The 27,960-nt window shown below is 46.7% G+C and overlaps 1 protein-coding gene across 1 annotated transcript; it reads right to left on the reverse strand.

Annotated features, from left to right (window-relative positions):
* Positions 1–312: 312 nt before the first annotated feature.
* Positions 313–27,423, reverse strand: ATAD2 (ATPase family AAA domain containing 2). Its single transcript, XM_038760684.1, has 29 exons — positions 27,370–27,423; positions 27,193–27,303; positions 21,940–22,088; positions 21,272–21,321; positions 20,371–20,497; positions 19,726–19,828; positions 19,330–19,417; positions 18,345–18,461; positions 17,660–17,777; positions 16,807–16,914; positions 16,277–16,385; positions 15,880–15,995; positions 15,381–15,555; positions 14,810–14,898; positions 14,378–14,537; positions 13,571–13,661; positions 12,059–12,373; positions 10,436–10,568; positions 9,488–9,674; positions 8,541–8,726; positions 8,082–8,217; positions 7,215–7,411; positions 6,460–6,619; positions 4,899–5,021; positions 4,627–4,779; positions 3,733–4,122; positions 2,403–2,536; positions 1,646–1,774; positions 313–452 (listed from the first exon to the last, which is right to left on the reverse strand). Exons 1-29 carry the CDS (start codon positions 27,421–27,423, stop codon positions 408–410), a joined length of 4,053 nt encoding a protein of 1,350 aa, XP_038616612.1. The 3' UTR covers positions 313–407.
* Between the last annotated feature and the right edge of the window lie 537 nt (positions 27,424–27,960).

Below are 27,960 nucleotides of genomic sequence, written 5' to 3' on the forward strand. Positions count from 1 at the left end.
AACATTTTTCAATTACAAAAACAAGTTTAGCGACGTTTTGATACACAACTGCCCACCGAAACGAAAAACTACCTGTAGGAAAAAGGGTTTTTAATATAGGTAACGTGGGCCCTGCGAAATAGAGCTGAGCGCCAAGAGAGCTGAGCGGCTATTTGAACAAAGACGTTAAATAGCCATATAGGCGAAGCCCCGTGACCTTGTCCTGGTCTGAACTGACCCCTTAACTTCTCTCTCCAATACACAAAGTCCAAAAATTTTAAAAAACTTTATTTTCTTAACATATTTTAATTACATTTTTAAATATATGGGAAAATGATCTTGACTAGTTATACAGACCTGGCAAAAATTAACAAATTGTAAAAAAAAAAAAAGGCAGAATTTAAAGACTGCTCCATTTTCTTAGGATCTCATAATTTTGAACAATTAAAGTTTTTGACTTCTTGCTCCAGATTCTAGTGGGAGAAACAAAGAGAGAAATAAAGTTCAATACCAAAGGACAAAAAAAGAGAACATAAACGCATTACTGTATTTCAGTGTAGAAGAAGGAGGCCTTGAGGCCGTCGCTTTGTACTTTCCAAGCGCTTACAGTGCTCTGCACGCAGAAAGCACTCAATAAATCATCATCAATCGTATTTATTGAGCGCTTACTATGTGCAGAGCACTGTACTAAGCGCTTATAAATAAATAAATATGACTGATTGAATGAATAGTAATCCTAAAGATAAATTATAACTAGAAATATGTGCATATGGGTTTTTTATTATATTTTTATATAAATAAATACTATAAATAAGATAATAATAAATTATATATATTTTTATGTATGCACATATGAGATGTCCATCTCCCTTACAGTGCTATATTATCTCCCAACATTCAATCACCCACTCCCTGTAACATTACATGCAAAAAACAAAAACTAAAGTCCTGAAGACCCTACTCTAGCCCATGCTTCGAGGAAGTTGAAGCGACCTGTAGTCGAGCACCATAGTGAAATATGGGAATGGAATTGATATTCTGAGTTGCGGCTGGGGCCCAACTCGGGTGGTGGCTTATGGAAAGGGTTATTGGCTGCCACCAAGAACTGGTTCCTTGGCCTTGATTAGCACCCTATTAACGGGGACAGATATTGCCAAGACGCTTACAGCCTCAGAATGAGTGAAACTTCCCATTAGCAGGTAGCCAAGAAGAGATGGATTTGGTCCCAATATTGCCCTATCTCCTCCCACTGGGTCCCCACACACCAGGCCCATAGTGCTATTTTACGGTCAGTGCCTGTACAAGGCCTAGGAACTAGCCCTTTTAAAGGATAAAGGGTAAGCAGAGGCGGTCACTTTCTACCAGTGTTTTTCACCCAGGGACTGAAATTTCTCCAAGGGAAAATTTAAAAACCAGTTCAGCTGCTGGCCTTTCTGATGAGTTCCAAAAAGGGCCCCAAATGGACTTCACCAAGGAACACTAAATTCAATGATCAAAGTTAAGAAAAACTAAAGTAAGCAGCTTTTGAACACTGTCGACCGTGACTTCATTCTATTTTAAGAAAGCCGTTATTTGGCAGCAATTTTGAGCCCTCTTACGAGGCGTTTATGTTGAAGAATGTCAATTCTGCATTAGGCACAATGCATAATAATCTTAGACGAACTACCTGAATTAGCTGTGTCTTGTCATAGTCTTTGCGGTGTTGATAAATGCACTGGCTGATTATCGCATACAATTTTTCCAGCTGAAACACATTGTAGCCTTTACTTTTCTCAATGACAATTTTCAGTAGAAACTGAAAGGAAAGGAGAATGAATTATTAAATGCATTTTTAAATGGGCAAACCTTCTAGAATCTACATGTCGAAGGAAAGGGGGATGCTCTTAAGGAAGGAGATGAAAACCCCAACTAGAAATACGATTGAATGAATGAAGCAGGGATCTAAGAGTGAAAAAGACCCGAACGGATGGTATAATACGTTTGGATCACAATCGTATCCTATAGCTAGCCACTCAGCTTTAATTTCACCTTAAATTCCTACTCTTAAAAATAATACTAATAATAATAGTATTTGTTAAGCACTTACTATGGGCCAAGCACGGTACTCAGTGCTGGGGTAGACACAAGATAACTAGATCAGACACCAGTCCCTGTCCCACATGGCGCTCACAGTCTAAGGCAGAGGGAAGACAGGTATTACATCCCCATTTTACAGATGAGGAAAGTGAGGCACGGAGAAGTGACTTGACCTGCTCCTCTCATATTTTAGTGACCACATCTCTTAATGATCAGGCTCCCCGTCCCCCAACTCAACTCCCTAAGGGACTGAGATCTAGACACACGGGGTTAGAAAAGGGGTAAGAAGAGACACACAAAGGCAGGTAAATTGCAACTGAGACGGCGTTCGGCATCTCTCTACGCACTTTCAGCCGCTCGTGGTCTACCGTCAGTTGCGGGGTGGGCTCGGAGAGAAGCACCATGGCCTTCTTAATATCTATGAGCTGCTGCTGCTCAACTTGGGAACGGCGGGCGCGAGTCATCCGAACAACACACGTTTCTAGGAAAGAGGAGAATATTCGAAATGTTATATTGCCATTAGAGAGAGGAAAGGTCAGGACTAACAGGAAGCGAACCACTTGACATCAACTCCACCCAATGCAAATTATTCGATGATGGCTACTACTACCTCTCCACCATTCAGATGAAACGCACTGGTTCATTTTAAATTGAAATCAGCTTTTCTTTCAAATACTTTAGGCCTCAGATCAAAGTTTAATCTTGGAGAGTGACACAAACTGAGCATAAAACTAGTGCCACAGATTAAGAGACTAGGTAAATTTAATCTAGGTATAAGAAAAAGGCGCTAATGATGAAGATATGTCTATCTGAACTGGTGACTATGACATTCACCACAAAAGAGCCAACTCCACGGCACCTTCGCCATAAAATTGTTGAATATCGTTCAAATATGCCTGCAAACATTTAGAACGCTGCTGCAATAAAGAACTCAAGTTTGACATCAGTAAAACCCAAAGGTTCCCTAACCTAAAATAGATTAAAACAAACAAAAAAAACCAAAACAGCTTAACCTGCAAACCAAAATACTACTCAGGAAAGTAGTAAGAAAATTCAGATTCTGCCACTTTAGGTCCTATCTTCAAATTGACTAGAATTGTATGCCATCATCTTAGATGCCATCTCGCTCTAGAGAGGGGGAAAAAAAAATGAACGAATTCCTCTCCTCAAGGTGCCCATTTTGTGTGCCGTGAGGATTTGGGGTTGCTGACGGATGTGATTTCGGCAAAACACCCTCAGTCAAGTGAGAGGTGGTGTGGTGAAATCAGAGGCCGACCACGGGGGAATAGTTTCGGAGAACCTTCACGTTCTCTATCGCCTGCCCCGTGAGGGTAAGCTTTTCAAGAGCTGGGACCGTGTCTATCAACTGTATTGGGCCCTCCTAAAACGCTCAGTACAGTGCTCGGCCCACAGGAATTGCTCAATAAATACCGGGGATCGATCAATTCATTCAGGGGGCAGCCTTCATTCATTCATTCAATCGTATTTATTGAGCACTTACTGCGTGCAGAGCACTGTACTAAGCGCTTGGGCAGCAATGCCCCAAGACCACATCTCAGGTGTTGGCTAGGCTAAAAACAGAAAAAGAAGGTGCATTCTGGCATTGGGTCTCGTAACCTGGAACCACCACGGGAAAAGGCGGCTCACTGCAATTCACCAGTGAGGAAATCCACTTACCTTTTGCTTCACTCTCTTCAGAATTTTCTGTTTGAGAACTGGCACCGTCTCCATTACAGGCCAGGTTCTCTCTTCTCAACTCCGCTTTTTCCTTGTTGGGACCAATCGAAGTCTTGTCGTAAGCCGCCTTACTGTTTATGTTTTCTTCACCCTTTTCATTTTCGGTGCTGTTTTGCTGCTTTCCACCTTCTTCGACTGAAGAATCCCCAGTGGCTTCAGTTTCCGTGGGATCCAAACTTGTGTTGTGGTTTTCCTGATCACCACCATCGCTCTCCATTTTGTCATCCTCTGTATTTCTGCTGTCATCTTTGGCCTGGGAAATTCTCCTCCGTTTGGTTATGGTACCAAAGTACCACTTACTCTTTCTGCGAATTTTCCTCTTTGCTTGGGCTACATAAGTTTTTTTTAAAAAAAAAAAAAAAACCACAACTAAAAATGACTTGAGACTTTTAAGAACGTAAGCATTTTCTAAGGTACAAATTCTCACCTTCCTATTTGAAGCCACAAGTAGATTCACAGATGGAGAAAATGGCTATTACCATTAGAATTTTAAGACTATGATCTTGGACAGCAAATGTGTAGATTTGCTATTGCAAATTTAGAAACACTGCACATTTCCCACATTATTGCCTTCTAGGGAGATGGGGATTTTTCTGAGCAAGTTAATCTAGGACTTCTGGCTGCTAGAGTCTATAAACTGCTACACTTCAAAGGGTAGTACGACTAACACCGTATTAAATGAGTTTCCCTCAAGTGCACCCACATTTTATACATGAATTCCTTCTGCTGTTTCATCAGTGTGTAACAATTTTCCAGACCCAAACTTAAAAACAGCCAAGCCACCCCGAAACAACCCGTCTGCCCGCTCCTCGCCTCTCACACAAAGATCATCACCTGTATGAATGGAAGGAGTGCTACAGGCCAAAGGTGCATTAGGCATTTTCAGTTTTTCACTTGGCTCGGTGTCTGATCTTTTCCCCTCTGACGTGGGGTTTCCTTTCGGCATCACATAATAGTAGGAGGGTGCGTACTTGGAAGAGCTGCAACCTTAAAAAGAGAACAAAGCAGCTTAAAGATTTCCACTATCTAAAAATCACTCCCATGACTGGTTTCAAAACCCCACGTGAATACATTTATAGCGGAGGGTATGCCAAGAAATGCCATACCTCTTTTCTTGCGAGACTCCTGAATTTCTTCACAAAGCACTTCAAAGTCTTCATCCAGTTCTTCTTTAATTATTGCATATGCTGTGTCCCTTAGAGTACAAGCCCTGTGTCTGATGAGGCGATCTAAAGAAGGAAGATCAAACCAGATACTCTGGTTGTAATTGGAACCTGGAAGCTTGAGTGATTCCATTTCAGGTTTTAAATGGATAATCCTTAGGAGAACACGGTGGCAAAAGAGCATGAGAGTAGGGGCAGCTAAATAAATGAAAGCATTAAAAATTGAACACCCAAATTCTAATCTGAGTTCTCACAAGTATTGCTGAAATACCAGTGTTTAAAAATATTCTCCTACCATTCATTTTTCCATCTTTTTCTAGTTTGTTATGAAACAGAGAACTACTTTCAGAACGGAAAGCGTAAAGGTCACTGCCCCGGGGCAAATGAGGAAATTAAGTATCGGTTTTCACTACGGTTCCATTTTAGGCGATTGTGTACAAATACAGAGTAGGGGTGTTCTCAGTTTTGGTCCCCCTAGACTGCCAGCTTTGGGCAGGGAACATATCTACCAATGCTGTTATAGTGTACTCTCCCAAGCACGTAATACAGTGCTCTGCACAGGGTAAGCGTCTAGTAAAAACGATTGATTGATAGATAAAGCACGTTACACCTTTAAGAGGGAGGGGAACAAAACCTATCACTTTGCGGCACCCGCTCAGTCCCGTCTCCTCTGCCGCTGTACTGGGCAGGTTCTCGGTGGACGGTTAACGCGTAAGTTGCTGCTCGTGTTTTTTTTAAGGTATTTTAATCGCTTACTATGGGCCAGGCACTGTTCTAATTAATTAATTTAATGATGGCATTTATTAAGTGCTTACTATGTGCAAAGCACCGTTCTAAGCGCTGGGGAGGTTACAAGGTGATCAGGTTGTCCCACTGGGGGCTCACAGTCGTAATCCCCATCTTACAGATGAGGGAACTGAGGGGCAGAGAAGTGAAGTGACTTGCCCAAAGTCACACAGCTGACAATTGGCGGAGCCGGGATTTGAACCCATGACCTCCGACTCCAAAGCCCGGGCTCTTTCCCCTGAGCCACGCTGCTTCTCAAGCACTGGAGTAGATACGAGCTGATCGAGTTGGACACAGTCCCTGTCCCAGTGGGGCTCTCGGTCTTAATCCCCATTTTACCTACTAGGTAATCGAGGCCCGGAGAAGTGAAGCGACTTGCCCAAGGTCACAGAGCAGACCAGCGGCAGAGCCAGGATTAGAATCCGGGTCCTTCTGATTCCCAGACCGCTGCTCTAAGATCCACTAGGCCATGCTCCTTCCCCACGCTGCTTTGAACTCAAACCTCGCCGTCGCCCTGAGGTGGGCCAAAATAAGACCTCGCTGCTGAGTCGGGGCCACCGATCCCCTCTTGGAAATGTGGCCCTGTCCCCCTGCAGGGATTACCACCTGCCTCTGAGTCCCCCGCAGACACAGTTGGTAGCCTTCAGCAGTGCCTGAAATTTGCTCCCCTGTGATCGATGTGCAGTCAGTGTATAAAATGGAAAGGCATAATACTCACCTCCGGGATCTCTGTCTGGATTGTACTCCAAAGCGTTACTGCAGATCAGATCGATATCTCGCAGGTAGTCCTTGGCAGTCAAGTATTTGTGAAGGTCGATTTTACTGATAACAGACGAAAGATCCATCGGCTGCTTGATTACAGTAACGTAGTCAGGAACCTGTGATTTAAAGGACAGAAAACATAAATAGGTCAACCACTCTTGGGCAGTTTTCCCTCAGGCCCCCTAGTTAATAGCCATTTGTGTTACCCTGAAACAGTACTGAGTGTTGAAAGAGAAGTTCACATTTAAAAATTTCTTCAACAAAATAAGAACACTGCTGTTTTTATGTAGCCATAAATGTTGTATACCATATATACATGTACCTGTGTATACAGACAAAGATATATACATTTATACATATTTTGAAAAAACACACATGCATGCACGCATGGTAATCTCTGCCTGCTAATTTTATACAGAAAGCGTTCCTCTTACGGTGATGGGCAGGAAATAAAGAAATTCTAGCAATTGACTCTAGGAATCAGTATCAGACCACGAATGTATGCCAGAACTCATTTCTTTAGTTGGGTTAGGATGGCGACAAAAAACCACCTAAAAACCCACTGACGAACCTGGAAGTCCCCTTCTTACCCAATCTCAGATATTCTACCTAAGGAAAGTGTCTGTCGTGCACGGGTGATTATTTTATCTGCAAAGGGGTGGCGTTCAGAGGACTCATCAAAAAATGTAGGCCCAAATTGCAATTCAATACCTCATCAGGGTCAACAGGCTTGGTAAACACTCGGAAGCGTTTGTCGACAGCAAGCCTATGGGTGACATTCCTTAAAAAAATCCGAAGTTCCCGAAACGTATCTTCTTCTTGTTCCTCGAGCCGTTTCACTTCCTCTGCTGTCAGTTGCCTTGGCTCAGGAAGTGGGGCCACGGGTAGAACTTCCAATGCCTGCATAACTTTGCCAGATCAGAACATTTCAGAAGCCACATTTAGAAATCAATCAGTCAAAGGAATTTCTCAAGTGCTTACTATACTCTAAGTGCTTGGGAGAGCACAGTACAACAGAGCTGGCAGACACGTTCCCAGCCCATAACGAAGAAAGTGACAAAAATGTCTGCAAATACATTTTGCGGTATCCTCGTAGCCGCTGTGTTAAATATACAGAAGTCTTTGTTCAAATTCAAACACCTCCGTTGTGAAGGTTGTAAATTCAATTCCTCATTCACCTACTCATCTATGTCAACAAGATGCTTTAGTCCCTCTGGCATTTATTCCAGTTATCCAAAAGCATCCTCTAACGTAATGAAACAGAGGAACTCTGCAGGTTGAGACGGGCACAATTTGAATTTCAGCTTTTGTCCCTTACTTCATCAGTGCGTGCAGCACCGTGAGTGAACAAGAGAATAACTCGAGGAGCAGAAAAAATATCTTCATAGTAAACAGGGCTCTGAAGCCCCAGGGTACAAACTTGGATAACAGTGAATAACAGCTTGAGGAAGATCATTAGGTGTCGGACACCCAACTAATTTAGCAGAATGAAGATGTCCAGATGGCAAATTGAAAAACAGAACAGACAATTTGGGCAATGGGATTGGAAAATCATTCACATTTCCCCAAACAGCTAACCTGCTTTCTTCCTTGACGCTGGAGGCTTAGCAGCTTGATTAAGAATCAGATCCTCAAAAAATGTTGTTCTTTCTTCTTTACCAGGCAACCGGACGTTGTACACCTCTCCGTAATCTTTAACAAATAATTCCTGAACCTGAAACCCAGAAATACACGTTTCTAACGGCAGAGGAGGAGACTGAGGTTTGTGAATGTTTTGCAGTTTTGTACATGAGCATGATCTTAGGGATAGGCCTTTGAAGATGGGGAAAGGGTTGTGTGATCTACCACGTGGGCTGGGGGAGAGAGAGTGTCAGGCAGAAGGGAGGGCAGGAGCAGGTGGCCAGTCTCTTGAATGACGACAGCCTTTCTGGTGAATTTGACTACTGTTCGTTCCTTAAACTCGCGGTTTCTGAATAAGACAAAATAACGTCGATCTCTTTTACTGAAGCGTCGGTTTAGAGACACTGGAAAGCATACCTCTCCTGGAAGGTTACAATAGCGCTCGTCTGAAGTGGCGAGCAGCAAAACGGGAGCAAAAGATGGGATGTTTTGCAGCAACGTCGTAAAAGTAGCTTTGAGGGTGAGTGTGACGGTCTCCCACCATAAGTGAATATGTGGAACGTACACTATACTGGGTGCTGTCCTCTTAGCTTCGCGAATCATCTAAGGGGGAGAAAAGTATTGAGTCCGTCAGATGGGATTGAATGTCGAGATTAATGTCAGAGAAGCACTGAGGCCTACTGGAAAGAGAACGGGCTTGGGAGTCAGAGGACCTGGGTTCTAATCCCGGTTCTGCCACTTGCTTGCTGTGGGACCTTGGGCAAGTCCCTTCCCTCATCTGAAAAATGGGAATTCAATACTTGTTCTCCTTCCTATTTAGACTGTGGGCCCCATATGGGACCTGATGGTCTTAAATTTACCCAGCATTTAGTATAGTGCTTGGCACAAAGTAACAAACACCACAATTATTATCATCACCATCATCATTAATAATAATCAGTCTTCCTATTTGGAGTGGTGGACGTCTCTCAGGTGGATTTTAAGACCCATAGAAGACCACTGAAGTAGCGATTGTAAAAACGAGACTATCATTACAAGCTGGGTCAATATCTCCTTACAAGAAATTCTGACATCAAATGACTGTGAACCAAATAAAATTAAAGAACAGAGAAAAAGAATTCCCTTCATTGAAAAGAGTCCTAGTCGGCAAAAAAACAATACAATTAAATCCTACAATAATGACCAAAGTAAAATACCCAATTTAATCTGCTTACTTTTTTCAACAAACGTTTGAAGTTAAGTAGGGCAGATAGTGGGAAAACAATTGTTTACTTTAACAAAAACAAGACATGGAAATCCCAGTCTAATCTACAGGGAATTATTTTAACACTGAGTTCATCATTCTGGTCTTTTCTGTGAACTACCTGTGCACATGTTTCCTCGGGAGATGTGGCGTTTACTCCAAAAAGAACAGGAAGGTCCAGCGTGTATACTGTCAATTTTTCCAAAGCGTGAATTACAGCCGGTGCTAGGTGAGACCCCTGCCCAAATCCTGGCTCTCCCACTATCAAGATCCTTGGTCGGAAAGATGTAGGTTGGTGCCTGGCATTCCTAAGAAGAAAAGGGAAGCTTTGATCATTTTTTCCTAAAATACTTCCCCCTTAAAGAGCAGATATTGAAGTCTTACTACTACACCATTCAAAACGAAACTTCTCAAAAAAGATGGCCACAGCAATATTACTCTGCAAGAGGCAGTGTTGACTAGAAGGAAGCGCATGGGCCGCAGAATTAGGAGATTTAGGTTCTTAATTCCAGCTCTACCTCGAGTCTGCTACGTGACCTTGGTTTCAGTTTCCTTATCTGTGAAATGGGGATAACATACCCACTCTTGCTACCTACAGGAATAATGTCTGAACTGACCGTATCTACCTCAGGTCTTAACCTGTAGAAAGAGTCTAGTAAATACGACGATAAATTGTTGACAGCGGATTTTTATAGACAAATCTGCCATTTTTGAAAGTAAAAGTAGTTTCAAGACAATCTGAGAGGAAATTCAGGAGGAGTGCTTGCTGTTTTGACCAATGTAGTAGGACTTAGCAAAACGACAGTTCTAAAATGTCTCAGAAAATAAAGCTAAAGAACATTCCCTACATGGAGTCACTTGACAGCTAGGCAAACCAACCCTACTTTACGAGTCACAAATGCATTAGCGGTCAATCAGCGCTTAGAACAGTGCTCTGCACATAGTAAGCACTTAACAAATGCCATTATTATTATTTATGAACTGGTTCATTTTTATCTTGGTAAGTTCATTCTTATCTTTTCTTTTCAGAGAACTAATTTAACAAAAAAAAAAGACAAAGAAAACTTACCTATTAAAATTAAGGAAATTAAGTTGTTCTTTATGCCTATTCAAGGTTTTCTGAGAGAGTCCATTTTCACATACTGGTAGAGTTTCTTCGTCACTATAGGCTAAGTCGCTTTCCAAGAGAGGACCCAAGAAATCTAAAAATAAAACAAATATCCCAGGGTACACATTGGATGTATATATATATGTGTGTGTGTGTGTGTGTGTGTATATATATATGTATATATATATATATATATACACACCTGTATATATGTTTGTACATATTTATTACTCTATTTTACTTGTACATATTTATTCTATTTATTTTATTTTGTTAATATGTTTTGTTTTGTTGTCTGTCTCCCCCTTCTAGACTGTGAGCCCGCTGTTGGGTAGGGACCGTCTATATGTTGCAAACTTGTACTTCCCAAGCGCTTAGTACAGTGCTCGGCACACAGTAAGTGCTCAATAAATACGATTGAATGAATGAATGAATGATGTTAGTAACTCTCCTGGGATGTATCAAGCAGATGATTAGACGGTAACTAGAAGATCCATGCTCTGCCTGGGTAGTTTTCCCACTTTTCCTTTTCTTCTGTAATTATTTCCCCACATTCTCATCTCCTGATAACCTCTACTCTCACTCTGGTGCTTCGCCCTTGTGCTGGTCATTTGGTCTCATCCATTCCATGTCCTACTTTGTCGCTCCTACCCCCTTTTTATGCTCATTTCCACCCACTATTCAATTTTACTGTCTTTCACTGCCCCTCTCCCCCTGGGCCCCTCTTATCTTAAATTGCCTTGCAGCCTTTTTTTTTTTTTTTACTCCCCACTTTGTCCGTTGCTGGTTCTCTTTGCCTCTTCTCCCACTATTTCTTTGTACTTTTTCCACGTATCTCTCCCCATCCCCATCTTAACTCCTTCCCTTCCCCACAGCACCTGTATATATATATATATATATATATATATATATATGTTTGTACATATTTATTACTCTATTTATTTTACTTGTACATATCTATTCTATTTATTTTATTTTGTTAATATGTTTGGTTTTGTTCTCTGTCTCCCCCTTTTAGACTGTGAACCCACTATTGGGTAGCGACTGTCTCTATATGTTGCCAACTTGTACTTCCCAAGCACTTAGTACAGTGCTCTGCACACAGTAAGCACTCAAATACGATTGATGATGATGATCCTTGCCCTCTTTCTCACAGGCTGCCCATCTGCACGGAGGCAGAAGAGGGCAAGGCAAGTGCAGGCCACCAGAACTCCCCAAAGGCAGGCTTTTTTGGGGGAAGGGGTTGGCCTAGCCACCAGGCCCCAACTGGCCTCCTTGTACTCAGAAAGGAGGGAGTATTCCCTGGCCTACCCTGGAGGCAGGCCCGCATTGGTGTCCATGGGTGCAGACTATTTTAAAAGCCAAATTCATCAAATGGGCAAAAAGGATTTCTAAAGTTCTCGGGAAAGGTAAGCGGCCCTATCATCTCAGTTACTTTCCCCGCGATTCATGCTTTCCCAGCAATGTCACCCCCACCGCACAAAATATATTCCAGGAAAGCTAAAACATGTCAAAATTCAATCACTGGCAAATTCTTCACGGGCAACTCTGTTTTCCAATGTCAAAACCATGGCAATTGCATACCTGATTCCTGTCCTTTCTTTATCCCAAGCTCTGCATGGGGGAAAACTCTTCGTAGAGCCCCTAAGATCTCATTAACTGTACGTCCGAGGAGAGGTTTCACGATGGCAGAGAGGGCCTGCCCGGGTGAAGTCACGGCTCTTTGGGAGGCAGGAACGATCTTGTGCATGGCGACCAGAAAATCCTTCGCTGTGATGCTGATGGAAGAGAGATCCAACTGCAGCTTTTCACTGCTTGTGTATATCTGAGGATAACGCCTACGTAGAGCACACAGAGCGGCCTCAGCGCAGATGGACTTGATATCTGCACCACAGTACCCTAGGAGCAAAATGAGTAAGTACGTGAGCGGGAAAATTAGTTCCCCACTAACCTACAGATGATCTGCATTAAGGTGAGTGATCAAAAGGAAGCCTCTTGGGAGCCATCGACAAATTTTGGTAAAGAGGGAGGGGAGGGGGAAAAAAAAATCTGTCTCTTCCTCTCCATCCTCACAGTCCTTGCCCAGACTTCATGTAACTCAAGGACAAACGAAACCTCTTCCTTTTTCAGGGGATTGTGTCTACCACTGTATCATACTGAGCTTTCCCAACCACTTAGCACGGTGCTTTACACCCAGAAAGCGCTCAATAAATAGTACTGACAGGCTGAGTCCCCACTTTCACCCTCTTCCCTCTCTATCTCTAGCCAGATGATCACCACGTATTCTGTATCGATCACACCACAGCCCTCCTCGAATCCCTCCTTGTTACCCAAAGGATTAAGGACAGACTCCTAGAAGCAAGTTAAGGGCCTCCGATACCCTGCCGCCAACTAATTACATTTGATCCCTTATAAACTATCAGCTAGAATATAAGCTCCCTGGGGGCAGCGATCATATCTATCAACTATAATGTACTCCCCTCAAGCCCTCGGTGTCTTACACAAAGTAAGCACTCCATAAATACTACCAATTTATTGATCAGCATTCTTTACTCCAGCTAGGCAAATCTAACTTGCCCTAACTCAACTGCATCAAATCATTAACTAAAGCTGACCAAAATCTAGGTTTGCCCCCTCTCGTTTTTCTCCAGTACATTCAAACTCAAAAATCCATCCCTCTGAACCTAACCCATTCTTTCTTTGATGTCAAAATAAAACGGACTTACGGAGGATACCTAGGATATCCCCAGATGTGGTCATTTTGACACTTGGCTACTGAATCCAGAGTATCGCCTAGATTATGGGTTTTCCAATGTTTGTTGGTGTTCGCAAAAGCTTTCCCAACCTCTCAGTTGTTAAATAACATGCATAGACTGCACCTAGGTCACCCTGATTAGAAAACGTGCAAAGATAAACAACGGTGGCTAAAATCGTAGATATAATCTTTCACTCCCATGGGAAAGCAGGTTATACAATCAAGGGGAAGAAAAGAAGTTATTGAAATGTATGGGTTGGATATCAGAACTCATCAGATATCGGCCATTTTTGTGATTCATCATAACGTTTCTTTAAAAATTGGTTTCTAAAAATGTTTACCAACACATTTTTCTGCCAGTTCGTCAAGGAAGAGGTCCAGTGGTTTAGGATTCCAATCTCTCGTGTGAATCTTCAGAATTTCTTTTCGAGCCTACAAACAGAGGCATTCCTCTTTTTAAAAACCAAAAAGTGCTGCTAGATAATACAATTAAAACCAACTCCAAGGGTTTCTGCATATTATCAAAAAGGTCCATCTACAGCAGATTGCTCAAACGAAGCCAAAGAACCGATCTGTTGATTACACTGTACAACTATACAGTACTGAGAAGCGGTGGATAGAGCACGGGCCCGAGAGTCAGAAAGACGTGGGTTCCAATCCCGGCTCTGCCATTTGTCTGCTGTGAGACAGGCAGGTCACAACTTCTGTGCGCCTCAGTTCCCTCATCTGTAAAATGGGGATTAAGACTGTGTGCCCCACATGGGACACGGACTGTGCCCAACCTAATTAGCTTATACCTATCCCAGTACTTAATACAGTGCCTGGCACATAGTACTTGCTTAACAAATCATAAAAAAAATTTAAAAAACCTAAAAAGCAGTAGAGGGGAGAAAAGGAAGATGAAACAGACTTTTAAATTTTCATTAAACAACCCTCAATCGGAGCATTTTTTTTCTCATAACTATAAGAAACCGTCTCTGGTCTTCACTCCTGATTACTAAAGGACAACACTATTCAGAAATAGTCCTCTACTTGGTCAAGTTCATGACTCAAGTTTCCCAGCCTCCACCGTGCCAAGCCTTGGTTAACATCGAAGTTGGTGATCACTGACGTCTTTGTAAAAAATCTATTTGATTCACAGTTCTTACATCTTTATCTGGCAAATTGAAAAGGAATTCTCTGTCAAAGCGGCCGGGCCTTCGCAGAGCAGGATCGATAGAATCCAGCCGATTGGTAGCCCCGATGACCACGATTTCTCCCCGACTGTCCAATCCGTCCATAAGGGCCAGTAAGGTAGACACGATGGAACTGAAAAAGAAACAAGTTTGTCGGTAAATTTTGAACAAACGTAAGCTTTGCAGTTATAAGAAGCCACTTATAATTGCATCCATCCCAGACTTAACCCGTGCCCTCCAATGACCCTCTTCAAGGTGGCCCATTTAAAAAGAGCATTACACATGGCTCCATTTCCCAAGAGGTCATACTCCAGCTCCCGGCTTAATGCGAAACCCAGACTTGCGGAAAAAGTCATCCACAATTGTCGTTTCTTACTGTCAAGATTCTTTCACATGACGCTTTACCTGTGAATTTGATCTTGCCGGCTTGATCGGACGGGAGCCAGGCCGTCAATCTCATCGAAAAAGATGATGGAAGGGCGCATCTGATAAGCCTGAGAGACAAGATTTAATGTTGCATTTGACACTCTCAAATACATCTCAGAAATACATCCTGTCTTCACTTAATTACCACCCAAGTCAGTCGCACAAACCTAAATGAAACTGAAGAGCTTTTTGGGAGGGAGGGTTAAGGGAGAGGAGAGAGAAAACTTGTAACCTTACCTATCGAGTTGTGATAACGGAAGTGACAAACGACCAAGGTCCATCAGATAAAAAGAATGGTTGAAAATCTAACTTCGGTCCATCAATAACACGAATTGACCTCAATCCAGCCCGTTCTCCTCAGATAAATAGCTTTTGCAAAGTGGCACATTGACGGAATTATGTCGATAGAGACCGTTCAGTGTTTGACGGGACCGCGAGGTTTAAGTGATTTTCCAGCTTACGATTTACAGGCGTAATCAGCCCTCATCTCATCTGAATACTTCTAAGAAGGACCACGAGTGGACATGAGCAAATCATCTGTCTTTCTTACCTGATCAAATAACAGGCGCAGTTGCCGCTCAGACTCTCCTACCCATTTACTCAGACAATCAGCGCCTTTTCTCATGAAGAAGGCTACTCTTTTATCACCCCGACTGCACTCGTTGGCCAAGGCCCTGGCAACCAGGGTTTTTCCGGTACCCGGAGGGCCGTAGAACAAGCAACCCCTGAAAGACAACATTCAAATATTTTAGCTGCGCGTTAAAAACCAGAGACATGACTTAAATCAAATTTGTAAATGGAACTACCGAATCAAGCTCTTCAGAGTCTGTTTTTAGAGAAAGAAATCGCTGAAAACATTCACGCATCTTGTGGTTCAATACTACAGTTTTCAAAGGTGACAGGCTAAATCGTTTTGGCGGCCACCTTTGACGGGAAAGTTACAGCTAAGGCGTAGCTCCCCACGCTTAAGTAACACCAACCATTTTCGACAACAAATAATAGTATGTGCAACTGCCTTCAGGCATGGAGGCAAGCAATAACTGGATTACCTTGGAGGCTGAATTTTAAATCTTTCGAAGACCTCTGGATAAAGCAATGGAAAAACCACCATCTCCTTGAGCGCTGAAATATGATTAGAGAGCCCTCCAACGCTATCAAATCGTACCTAATTATGGGAGTGAAGATTTGAAATTTAGAATTAAAAAAAAAACAAAACACACAGAAAAAAAATCATACTGCATATAACATTTCCTAGATTAGACTTTGGGCATTAGAGCCCGTTATCTAAAAGACCAAATCGCTTTGGATTTAGAGCACTTAAAAACAACGATAATTTGTTTCTTCTCACAAGTTTCTGCTTTTTAGATAACTTCTCCCTTGAACCTTACACATAGCCAAAACAATCTCATACACCACCCTTTGAACCGAAGAGATGCTAGCACTCACTGAAGAATCAATTTGCATTGGATCAACATCAGCTAAACTTGCTCCAATCTTCATCCGGTCTTTATGAATTCCTTTTAAGTCATCTTTCCGAAAATTCAGTGGCAGGCATCTATTTAAAAAAATTTAAAATCAAACTAAATTATGAAAACAGAAAATCTGGAAAAAGGGATTTTTTTAAAGACTGTGCAGAGACCAATAATATGGAGTATTCACTAATATGGCTAAAAAGATGGCAAATGCATCTCATTATTTTTAGAAAAGGGCACTTGTCACCAAAATCTCTTCTTCCCTGCCTTAAATCAGTGACGGAATGAACTAAATGCAGAAAAATCATTGAGGTTAAGATTTTGGAGAGTGGAAGTCATACTGTAATTGAAAGTACAAACTTTCCCCGAAGATACGTGTTCTTTGGCAAACCAACTACTAACACCCTGAAATTGCTCCTGTTCTCCGATTCAACATTCATTCAGTGAACTTTTTCTGTGATGAGAATATAGATCTGCACTGTCCAAAGCAGCAGTGACGTTCACCTGCTTATGGCTATATTGCGGCTTCTTTTCCTTCGCCTCTCAAATTGTTGCTCATCGTCCGAAGAGGAGGAAGATGTAGAATCGCTATTGTGGATGGCATGTCTTCGTCTGCAAAATGGTTAAAGAGGAAAGTTTTGTCACTGGAGAACCACCATGAAGGTACAATAAATTAATTGATTCATCAGAACCAGAATCAAGACACACCACAAAGTTAACTCGTTTACCAGGACTCAATCTAACCCCCTCACCCCTCCCTGGTATTCAGGATGACGGCAATTTCCACACCCGGACGCCCGGCTCTGCAACTCCCGCTTTTTCCCGGTTATGCCAAGGATGACTGTATTTTTTCCTGTTGTTCTTTTTGGTTTTCCCACATACTGCTTTGGCTTTTAGCCTCCTCTTTCCAAAGCGGGAAACCCCCAATCCTACATCCCCGCCCTCACTAAAGTCACTCTGAATATCACACCCAGTGACAACTGACAAGATGAGTCAGGGCCAAGGGCCGATCGCTCCTGTTGAGGCCTCGGATTTTCTGTTCCACGACCACACGTCACATCCATTCTCCCTACAGCCGGGCTAGGATGGCGGTCAGTACGAACCGTCATCACTACTGCCAAGACGACTTCAAGCTCATGTTCTAAGGGCATACTTCCTCTCTTCCTGTCCAGGGCCTGAGCAACACTCTCTTTAAATGGCAGAGCGCCGGGAAAGCAGCACTCAGTGACTCGGATTCTCACTTTGTCGGACCATAAGGCCATCATCATCCATTGGAAGGGAAAAAACCCTCTGAACTGCCCTGTAAACTGAACAGGCTCCCGATATTCGGGAGGCCAATTAGCCGCTAACAACGAACCGGTTCATCCTTTTACAGTAGGGACTTCTTGGTCCTGCAGAACCAAACCGATATCGTTGTCTTTCAGGAGAGGCTGGGACACGATAAAACATGTTGCGTTTCCTCTGATGCTGGGGTTCTATTTAAAAAAAAAAAAAAAAATGTTATAACAGGTATATTGAACTTCAGCATTTTGCATCCAAAGGCTCAAGGGCTTATTTAGGAGATCCTAAAATGATCTTCCTTGCTTAAAAACGGCTGAAGAGAAATGATACAAAAATGTATCATGATTAAAGCATGATTACTAGAAGCAGTTAAAAGGAAATATAAAATAATTACAACATACATGACTACCGAGAGCAGTTAAAAGGAAACATAATTACAAGTTCACTAAGAAAAAGAACTTCAAAAAATAGCTGAAGAAGTGACTGCACATAATTGTTCAAAATAAGCCCAATTAGAACCACACTTTTAAAAAGCTGACCAGAGATGTAATACTGATCTCATGCCATCAAATCTAGCTTGCTTCCGAGCAGCTTCAATGGCTTGATGAGAGAGAAGCGGAAGGGCAGTGAGTATTGAAAAATTGCATAAAAAGAAATGTAAAATAAGTCTCTCCCCAACCGACATTTTCACATCAACCAGAAGATAAACACTTCTTAAAAACCCCTTTTCCATTCTGCCAACAAGTGCGTAAGATGCTCACTTGCCAATGGCGCCTGGTAAAGTACAGTGGCTTTTCTCTGCCGGAGGTCATAACGCTTCTGATTATCTCCTCCGTCTTCATCCTCATCTTCCTGATCTTCACCTTCTTCAGAAGACTCTGGAATTGCGGAATACTCTGTTTTAGTGTAAATGAAATATGCTCAAGCTAAAACATGACAGCGCTGTCGGTGTAAAAAAAGCAAAACAAAGAAGAAACAAAAACAAAAGCCGTAGAAAAGCCTTCAACTTGGCAATTCATATTGGGAAGAACTTCTTTAAAACTGAACGCCAAAAATCCCCAACACCTATGTTTCCAAAAAAAAAAAAAAAGAAAAGAAAGAAAGAAAAGGAAAGAAAAACCCACCAACCCTTCCACCACCTCGACTGTTAAATAACCCAGGTTAACAAATTAACAGAATAGATACTCTACTACATCCACCTCAAATGAAGGGGGGTTCTGAACAGTACAAATTCCTGGGTAGATGTGGGTGTCTGTGTGTAGAGCTACCCCCATCCAGCTTTGCCGACGACGCATTCTGCAAAGGCAGAATAGAACAAAATGGCATTTTACTTAAAATTCCACATCTTCTAAGTGTTAAAATGAATAGTCGGTGAATGGGAAGCAATCAGGAGCGACTGGAGCTATGTGGTTCTAAGAGACACTTCCTGTGAACATGCATGGACATTGGGTCTCGGTCACCTGCGTCAGCCAGTGCTACGCAGCTAAGCCCAACGTGTTTTGTTTGTTTCATGGTATCTGTCAAGCACTTACTATGGGTCAAGCACTGATCTAGGCACTGGGGTAGATACAGTTTGGACACAGACTTCTTTCTCCTGGGCTCAGTTAACTTGCTCGGGTCTGTCCCTACCTACGGATTTGCCTGTCAAAAACGGCCTGGCTGCCTTACAAAACGACTCGCGACTAATCAAAAACGTACTGAAATGGTTCACGACCTAACGGAAGCAACCCTGACATCGACACTAACCTTCACTGCCCTCTTGATTATCAGTGGTTTCTTCATCCGTTCTTTGAACGCTTTTCTGTTTTCCTCTAGAGTACATATCTAGATTTTCCTAAGAGTGATTTAATGGAGACTGTTAGGAAAATGTAAACGAAAGGGTTTCAGACCCAACAAAACAACAGTAAAAAGCATCACAAATCTACCTTGACGGACGAGGTACTCAGTCTTACTGAAAGATGGATCGAGTTGGGCATAACGGTTAATTTTTTCATGATTAACTTCCTCCTCCCCACCCTCCCCCTTTGGGAAAAGGTGGCGTTTGACTCAGTGGCTTAAGCGCTGGGCCGTTGCCAAGGATCGAAAGAAAGATAAGTTGGAAGACTCATCTGGCATTGTGAATAAAAGTTAACATATATTTACTTCTTCCGCGTCATTGAACACTCCTAAGTCTTCCAAGTCTATCATTCGACGTCTACGCATCTTCTTCATGTCATCCATCTTCTGAAGTACGGCTTCTGCGGTGCTTTATTAGAAAACAGCTTGATATGAAAACAGGCCGACAACCACCGGGGGGAAATTTAATAGACCCCAAATTTCAAAGTATAAAAACGGAGAAGTGTCAGTTTAGAACATTACGAGGGAGTTGCAATAAATTGCCTGAGAAGGTCTGGACTCAGCAACACTTTAAAGTAACTTTTGTAGCATTGCGCGTTAAGACCGAAAAGCGCACGACCCCTCTCCCTTTGAACAACAGGAACTTCTGAACCACAAATCAAACTGCATTTCAAAACGCGTGGGTTGTTATTCTTTGAGCTGGAATCGTTGACTACACCAAACCTCCAGGAACACGCACAGTTTAACAAGAAGCAAAATGAAAAAAGATGGGGTTTTGAGCAGACACATTCACCCCTTATTCAGGCAGGAAATTTGAGATCTCTAAATATCAAAGCACGTAGGGTAGAAAGAATCCAGATTTCCTAACTTGTCGTTTTCTGATTGGAAACATTTACCGTGCCGTGGGTAAAAATATGAGCTTGCTTCAGCGTTCCCACGTACTGTACTTACTTTGTTATAAGTTTGTCAAACAGCACGGACTGGTTCATCGAACTGTAGCGACTTCTGATCCTGCAACTTCGGCGAACTTCCACGTCGCCATTCTCTTCGTGGAGATTCTCTGAAGCTCCGACTTTGTCTACGGGAACAAAATTGAGATCCGTTGTTCCCCGAAATCCAAAAATCTTGCGGGAAAACTACTAATAGTGTGACGTGCTCTCTCAAGCGCTTAATACAGTAGGAGCTCAGTATCACTGATGATGATGATGTGAACGCCCTTTAACATCTAAATTTACAATTGAATGGTTTTACTATTACGTACTTAAAACGCTCCATTCAACCTTGGAAACCGATGATTAAATAATTTACAATGGCTTTTTAATACCAGGAGTGTTGAAGTTAAAGTGATCCAGAATGGTCCTAAAGCTTCCCGGCATTTAATCTTTTCCTCCTTAAGCAACAGAAATGAGATTTTCATAGTGACTCCTTCACTCGGAACAAAAATCAATGACGTTTGCAATTAGCTTAATGGAGAACCTTGAGTATTTTTGAGAATCTTTTCGAGAGTATCGCAATACCAAAGCAATGAAAACCTACCTAACTACTCCGGCCTCCTCTACCTCGTCGGCAAAATGGGGGCTACAGCCGTGAGCCCCATATGGGGCCTGAGCTGTGTCCACCCTGCTTGTCTTGTACCTACCCCGGTGCCTTGCACAGTGCCTGGGGAAATAGTAAGTGCTTAACAAAGACCACTGAGGGGAAAAAAAAGATGAATACTAACGCCACTAGTCAATGGCAATGTACTATTAGACTGTGGATCCAAAGACTCTTTGTGCAACTCGTATTGAAGGGGTCGAACTTAGAAACAGTGGTGTACGGACACGATAAAACTTTAAAAAGTCTTTAACATTACCTTCTTTGCGATCTTCATTTTTTTTGACAGCCTGTAACCTGGCAGTTTGCCTACATGAGAAAGAAAGTTATTCAACCAATTTTTTAAAAACCGCGTAAACGTCACCCTTAAATGTAAAAATTCTCTTACTTCCACAGGCCAAGCTAAACCACTTTAACCTTCCAAATATATTTAAAAGAAACACCAAACTAACACGGCGGAAGAAACTCTTTAGAAGCAATGAAAAATGGGTCTTGAAGAATGTTAAAATGAGGTGAATGCTCCTTAAAACAGAAATGAACCCATCTCCCTTAAACTCTCATCTCCTGGGGTCCTCATCCTGATAAACCAATGTATTCTTAAAACAGACGGAGAAACTCCTGCAGTTCTCCGATGGAGTAACTGTCCATCCTGTCTGGTATGAGAGGCAGCCAGCAGCTCAGTGAGAGTCGGAACCATTATTCTTACCAAATAAAGGAAAATCTAGAACTGTACTGAGGGCATCCACCCTTGTTTCTACCTCGACATAAACTCCAGAAGATACTACATTCTGATAATGGTTACGTTTGGGCAACACTGGCTTCTCTGGCCTGGACCACGGAAATGCGCTATTAAGCACAAACTGTTTCAAATCACACTTTTCATAGACAGCTAATCCAGAAATGTCAAAAACCATATTTTTTAATTACCTGGTAAAGTGCCTTCCGTTAATGTTATTTTCACTTGATAACTCCGTATTCTTGTCAAAGCTGGAATCTGAAGAGTGTTGACCGTTTTTCTTCAATGATCTTAGCCAGTGCGTATTGAAGTTTTTGACTTCTTTACCCAGAGAACGATCCTTTAAAGAAAAATGTCAGACTTTAAAAACTCTCAGTGGGTTGCACGTCAAAACTTTGGGAACTACTGCTCTGTTCCAAAACAGGACTCCTCGTTTCCCATCCAAACCCTGCCCACTGCCCCCATCTTTCCCATCGCTGCTAAACGCCACCACCGCCCTCCCTGTTTCACAAGTCCGTAGCCTTGGCGCTGTCCTCGACTCTTCTCTCGCATTCGACTCACACGTTCAGTCTGTCACCAAATCCTGTCGGTCCTCCCTTCGCCACACTGCTAAACTCTGCCCTTTCCTCTCTATCCAAACTTGTATTATGCGGATCCAAGCGCTTTTCAGCCTCCATGATGACCTGCCTGCCACCTGTCTTTCTCCACCTCATCCCATAATTTACTCTGCTGCCCAGATCATTCTGTATAAAAAATATTCCGTCCGTGTTTCCCCACTCCTCAAGGACCTCCAGGGGTGGTCCACCCACCTCCGCATCAAACGGAAACTCCTTGCTCAATCACCTTGCTCCCTCTTGCCTTTCGTCTCTGATTTCCTAGTATAACCCAGCCCGCACGCTTCGCTCCTCTGAGGCCCAATTACTCAGTGCCCTGGATCTCATCTATCTCACTGCCAACCCCTTGCCCACGTCCTCCCTCTGGCCTGGAATTCCCTCCCCGTCCATATTCGACAGACCGCCACTCTCTCCACCTTCAAAGCCTTCTTCTAAAACCTCATCTCCTCCAAGAGGCCTTCCCCGATTAAGTCCTCGTGGCCATCGTTCCCTGTCCCTTCTGTTGCCTATGCACTATCATCTGTACCCTTTGAGCACCTGATGGTCACCTCAAGCCCCACTGCACTTCTGTACATACCCGTAATGTATATACAGTAACGTGTCTCCCCCTCTAGACGGTAAGCTCTTTGTGGGCAGGGAGTGTGCCCACTGATTCCTTTGTACTGTACTCTCTCAGCCGCTTAGCGCGGTGCTCGACACCGAGTAAGCCGTCAACAAATACCACTGACTGATTGAAGTATTACCCTTCCCTGAAACGGAGTGCTTCTCTTCCCCTCCGACCCTTCTTTCCTGCAAAATCCCACCGTGCGTCAAATAGAAACTCCTTCCTATTGGGATCCCGGCTCCCCACCGGCCCTTTCCAGCTTCCGCATCAGCTCTTTCCCCACTTACAGCCCACCTCGCACCCTTCGCTCCTCCCCAGCTCGCCTAAAGGTACCTTGCTGATAAGTACCCTGCTTCTGGACCCTCGCCTGGAAACTCCTCCCCATTCAAAGCCACCAGACCACAGCGCTCTCCATCTTCGAAACACCCAGCTGAAAGCCCCTCAAATAACTCCCACCGCCCCAAACGGCATCAACCTTACAACCACCCTCAGGAGTTAAGGATTTAACTCCGTAGCCCCCATCCACGTTTATCGTTCCCAGAGGGAAATGGCCCGCCTCCTTTCGAGATGTATTTCCTCCACCTGCTCCCTCGACCCCATCCCTTCACACCTTATGAAAACATTTGCATCCTTCCTTCCTTCCCTCCCTGCCGGCTGTCTTTAGCCGCCAGCCCTCCAACAGCTCCTTCCCCTCCGCTTTCAAACACAGCCCTGTAACTTGTACCCTAAAAAAACTGTCCCTTGATGCCACCGCAGCCTCCAGCTATCCCCGCCGTCTCCCTCCTTCGATTCCTGCCGACGCCTCTGGAACCTGTGGTTTACTCCCTCTACCTCCTCTCCTCGTCCTCCCTCCGGTCCAGTCTCTGCCCCTCCGCTCCGCTGAAACTGTCCTTTCCAAAGTCACCGATGGCTCCTCCTTGCCGAATTTAACCCGCTACTCAATCCTAATTTTCCAGGATGATACCGAGGACCGCCCCTTCCTCCTGAAAACACAGTCTAATCTTGGTTTCTCTGTCCCTGTCCTCTTCTGGTTCTCCTCCTACTTCTCTGGCCGCTCCTTCTTGGGTTTCGTTTCCCGACCGCTCCTCTGCCACCCAGACTTCAAATGTGGGGTGGGGAGGAGGGGGTCCCTCAATGCTCTCCACTTACACTCGCTCCCCTGAAGAACCCACAGTTTCAACTGTGCGGCCAATTCCCAAACCTTCCTCTCCAGTCCCAACCTCTCTCCTCCGCAAGCTCACCATGCCTCCTGCCTTCAGGACATCTCCGCTTGGATGGTCAGCAGACAGAGCTAATCAAGTTGGGCAAAGGCCATGCCCTTCCCCTACCCGCAAAGTATTTTAATGCCTCTCCTCATGCTCCTCGCAGGCAGGAACCGTGTCTTACCAACTCTATTATACCGGACTCTCCCCAGCGCTTACTACAGGACTCTGCACCCAGTAAGTACTCTAGACTGTAAGTTCGTCGTGGGCGGGGAACGTGTCTACCAACGGTTACCCTGTACTCTCCCACGCGCTTAGTACGGTGCTCTTCAGCGAGAAGGCTCTCAGTCGATACCATCGATTGATCGTACGCTTGCTGTGGGCGTGGAATGCGCCAACCGACTCTGTTCCACTGCACTCTCCGAAGCGCTTAGCGCAGTGCTCTTTGCTGAGTTAAGCGCTCAGTAAAAAGAACTGATTGACTTCCAGCCTGCAGACGCTTTGTGGGCGAGGAACGCGTCTACCGACCGTCGGGGTGTCCTGTCCCCGGCGCTCCTCGGAGGGGTCTGTGCCCGGTAAGCGCTCAGTAAGGGCGATGGGTTGACAGTAGGTGCAGTGGGCTGCTTGACGGGGTGAGAAGGGGAGAACCCTGTCTTGACGGGGTGAGAAGGGGAGACCCCTGTCTCTCCCCACTTCAGTCTGCTTCACTTCACGCTGCTGCCCGGATCATCTTTGTGCAGAAACGCTCTGGGCATGGTACTCCCCTTCTCAAAAATCTCCGGTGGCTGCCTGTCAACCTACGCATCAAAAACTCCTCGCTCTCGGCTTCAAGGCTGTCCATAACCTCGCCCCCTCCTACCTCACCTCCCTTCTCTCCTTCTCCAGCCCAGCCCGCACCCTCCGCTCCTCCACGCATCCGCCAACTTAGCTCTCTTCCTCCCTTCAAAGTCCTACTGAGCTCACCTCCTCCCAGAGGCCTTCCCAGACTGAGCCCCCTTTCTCCTCTCCTCCTCCCCATCCCCCCCGGCCCTACCTCCTTCCCCTCCCCACAGCACCTGTATATATGTTTGCACAGATTTATTGCTCTATTTTACTTGTATATATTTATTGTATTTTGTTACTGGTGTGCATAGAGCTATAATTTAGTCTGACGGTTTTCACACCCGTCTACATGTTTCGTTTTGCTGTCTGTCTCCCCCTCCTAGACCGTGGGCCCGTTGTCAGGTAGGGACCGTCTCCACCTGTTGCCGACTCGTACTCTCGTAAGCGCTTAGTCCAGTTCTCTGCACACGGTACGTGCTCAATCAACACGACTGAATGACTGGGGGCAAACTGGGCCAGCCAGCCTCCTGTCCGGCCCCCTGCCAATCAGTCTGTCCGTCCCCCCGTCCTCCTTCTGTCCGTCCCCGGGCCGGGCAGTCTGTCCATCTGTCCTCCCCCGCCCTCGTCCTGCCCGTCTGTTCATCCTGTCCGTCCGTCCGTCCCCCTGCCCGCCCGTCTGACGCCCTGCCCATCGGTCCACCAGCCCGTCCGATGCCCTGCCCATCAGTCTGCCCATCCATCTGATGCCCTGCCCATCAGTCCGCCCATCCGCCTGACGCCCTGCCCGTCAGTCTGCCCGTCTGTCTGTGCCCCTGCCCATCTATCTGCCCGGCCGTCTGCCCCCTGCCCATCTATCTGCCCGGCCGTCTGCCCCCTGCCCATCAGTCTCTCCCCTACCCGTCCATCTGCCTGACTGTCCCCCTGCCTATCAGTCTATCCCCCTGCCCATCGGTCGGTCCGTCCGTCCCCCTGCCCGCCCGTCTCTCCCCCGCCCATCAGTCCGTCTGTGTGCCCCCTGCCCGCCTGTCTGCCCCCTGCCCATCGGTCCGTCCGCCCCCCTGCCCGCCTGTCTCTCCCCCACCCGTCCATCCGTCTGTCCGTCCCCCGGCCTATCAATCAGTCTATCCCCCCCCTGCCCATCGGTCCGTCTGTCCCCCTGCCCATCGGTCGGTCTGCCCCCCTGCCCGCCCGTCTCTCCCCCGCCCATCAGTCCGTCTGTCCGTCCCCCTGCCCATCAGTCCATCCCCCTGCCCATCGGTCCGTCTGTCCCCCCGCCTATCGGTCCGTCTGTCCCCCTGCCCGTCTGTCTGTCCCCCGCCCATCAGTCCATCCGTCTATCCCCCTGCCCATCGGTCCGTCGGTCCCCCTGCCCCCCTGCCTCTCCCCCGCCCATCAGTCCGTCTGTCTGTCCCCCCACCCATCGGTCCGTCCCCCCGCCCGCCCGTGTGCCCCCTGCCCGCCCGCCCGCCTCTCCCCGGCCCATCAGTCCGCCCGCCCGTCCGCCCCCCGCCCATCGGTCCGTCGGTCCCCGTGCCCTAGGGTCTGTCCCCCCCATCACCCTGTCCGTCCCCCCGCCCATAGGTTCGTCCGTCCCCCCGCCCATCAGTCCGTCCGCCCCCCGCCCATCGGTCCGTCGGTCCCCGTGCCCTAGGGTCTGTCCCCCCATCACCCTGTCCGCCCCGCCGCCCATCGGTCCGTCTGCCCCCCTGCCCATCGGTCCGTCTGCCCCCCTGCCCCCGTCTGTCCCCCGCCCATCGGTCCGTCTGTCCGTCCCCCCTCCCATCAGTCCGCCCACCCATCGGCCCGTCCCCCCACCCATCGGTCCGTCCCCCCGCCCATCGGTCCGCCCGTCCCCCTGCCCGGCCGTGTGCCCCCTGCCCACCAGTCCGTCCCCCCGCCCATCGGTCCGTCCGTCGGTCCCCGTGCCCTAGGGTCCCCCCGCCCCCCGGCCCGTCCCCCGCCCGCCCCCCCGCCCGCCGGCCCGTCTGTTTTCCCGCCGATCAGTCCGTGCCCCTGCCCCTCGGGCCGCCCGCCCTCCCTCCCGCGGGTCCCGCCCTTCCCGCCGCCCGCGGGGCCCCTTCCTCTTCCTGCCCGCCCGCCCGCCCCGGGACCCCGCCCCCTCCTTCCCCCTCCCCCCCTCCTCCCCCTCCAACCGTCGCCCCCCCGCCCGCCCGCCGTGGGCCCCCCCTCCGGGGCACTCACCGCGGAGGCGGCCCCTCGCTCCGCCCGCCCCGCCCGGGGGCTCCGGGGGCTCCGCGGGCTCCGGGGGCTCCGCGGGGTCCGGAGAGTCCGGGCCGGCGGCGGCGGCGGCGGCTGCGGCGGGCCCCGGGGGGCCGGGCGGCGGAGGCGGAGGCGGCGGCGGGGGCCGGCGGCGGCGGCGGCGGCGGCGGCGGCGGGGGGGTCCAGGGACAGGAACTCGGAGCTGGAGTCCATGAGGTCGGACAGGCTGCGGCCCGACGGGTCCGCGCTGCTCCGGAGGACCACCATCTCCCACCCGCCGACCGACCGACGGGCGGGCGGACCCGTCCCTCTCCTCCTCCTCCTCCTCCTCCTCCTCCTCCTCTCCGTCCTCCTCCTGCTCCGCGCTCCGGATTCTGGCGCCCCGAGCCGCCCGCTCTCCCCCGGCCGCCGGCAGCCCCCTCGCTCGCGCGCGCGAGTCGGATCCCTCCGCCGGAGGCCCCGCCCCTCGGTGACGTCACCGGGCCCTCGCCGCCCGCGGCATCCCCTTCCCCACGCGCGCGCGCCCGCCCGCTCGCTCAAGTCCCGGCACCCCGGCGCGCGGCGGAGGGACACCCGGGCGGTGAAGCGGCTTGTTTAGAATTTTGGCGCGTGCGAGGCGCGGGACGGGGGGTTGGCGCAAGCGCTGATTGGTCCGTCACACACACTCTCACACACACACACACACACACACACACTCACTCTCCCCCTCCCTCCCACTATCATTCATTCACTCATTCAGTCGTATTTATT

The sequence above is a fragment of the Tachyglossus aculeatus genome, chromosome 18 (assembly GCF_015852505.1).
Source record: "Tachyglossus aculeatus isolate mTacAcu1 chromosome 18, mTacAcu1.pri, whole genome shotgun sequence".
NCBI lineage: Eukaryota > Metazoa > Chordata > Mammalia > Monotremata > Tachyglossidae > Tachyglossus > Tachyglossus aculeatus.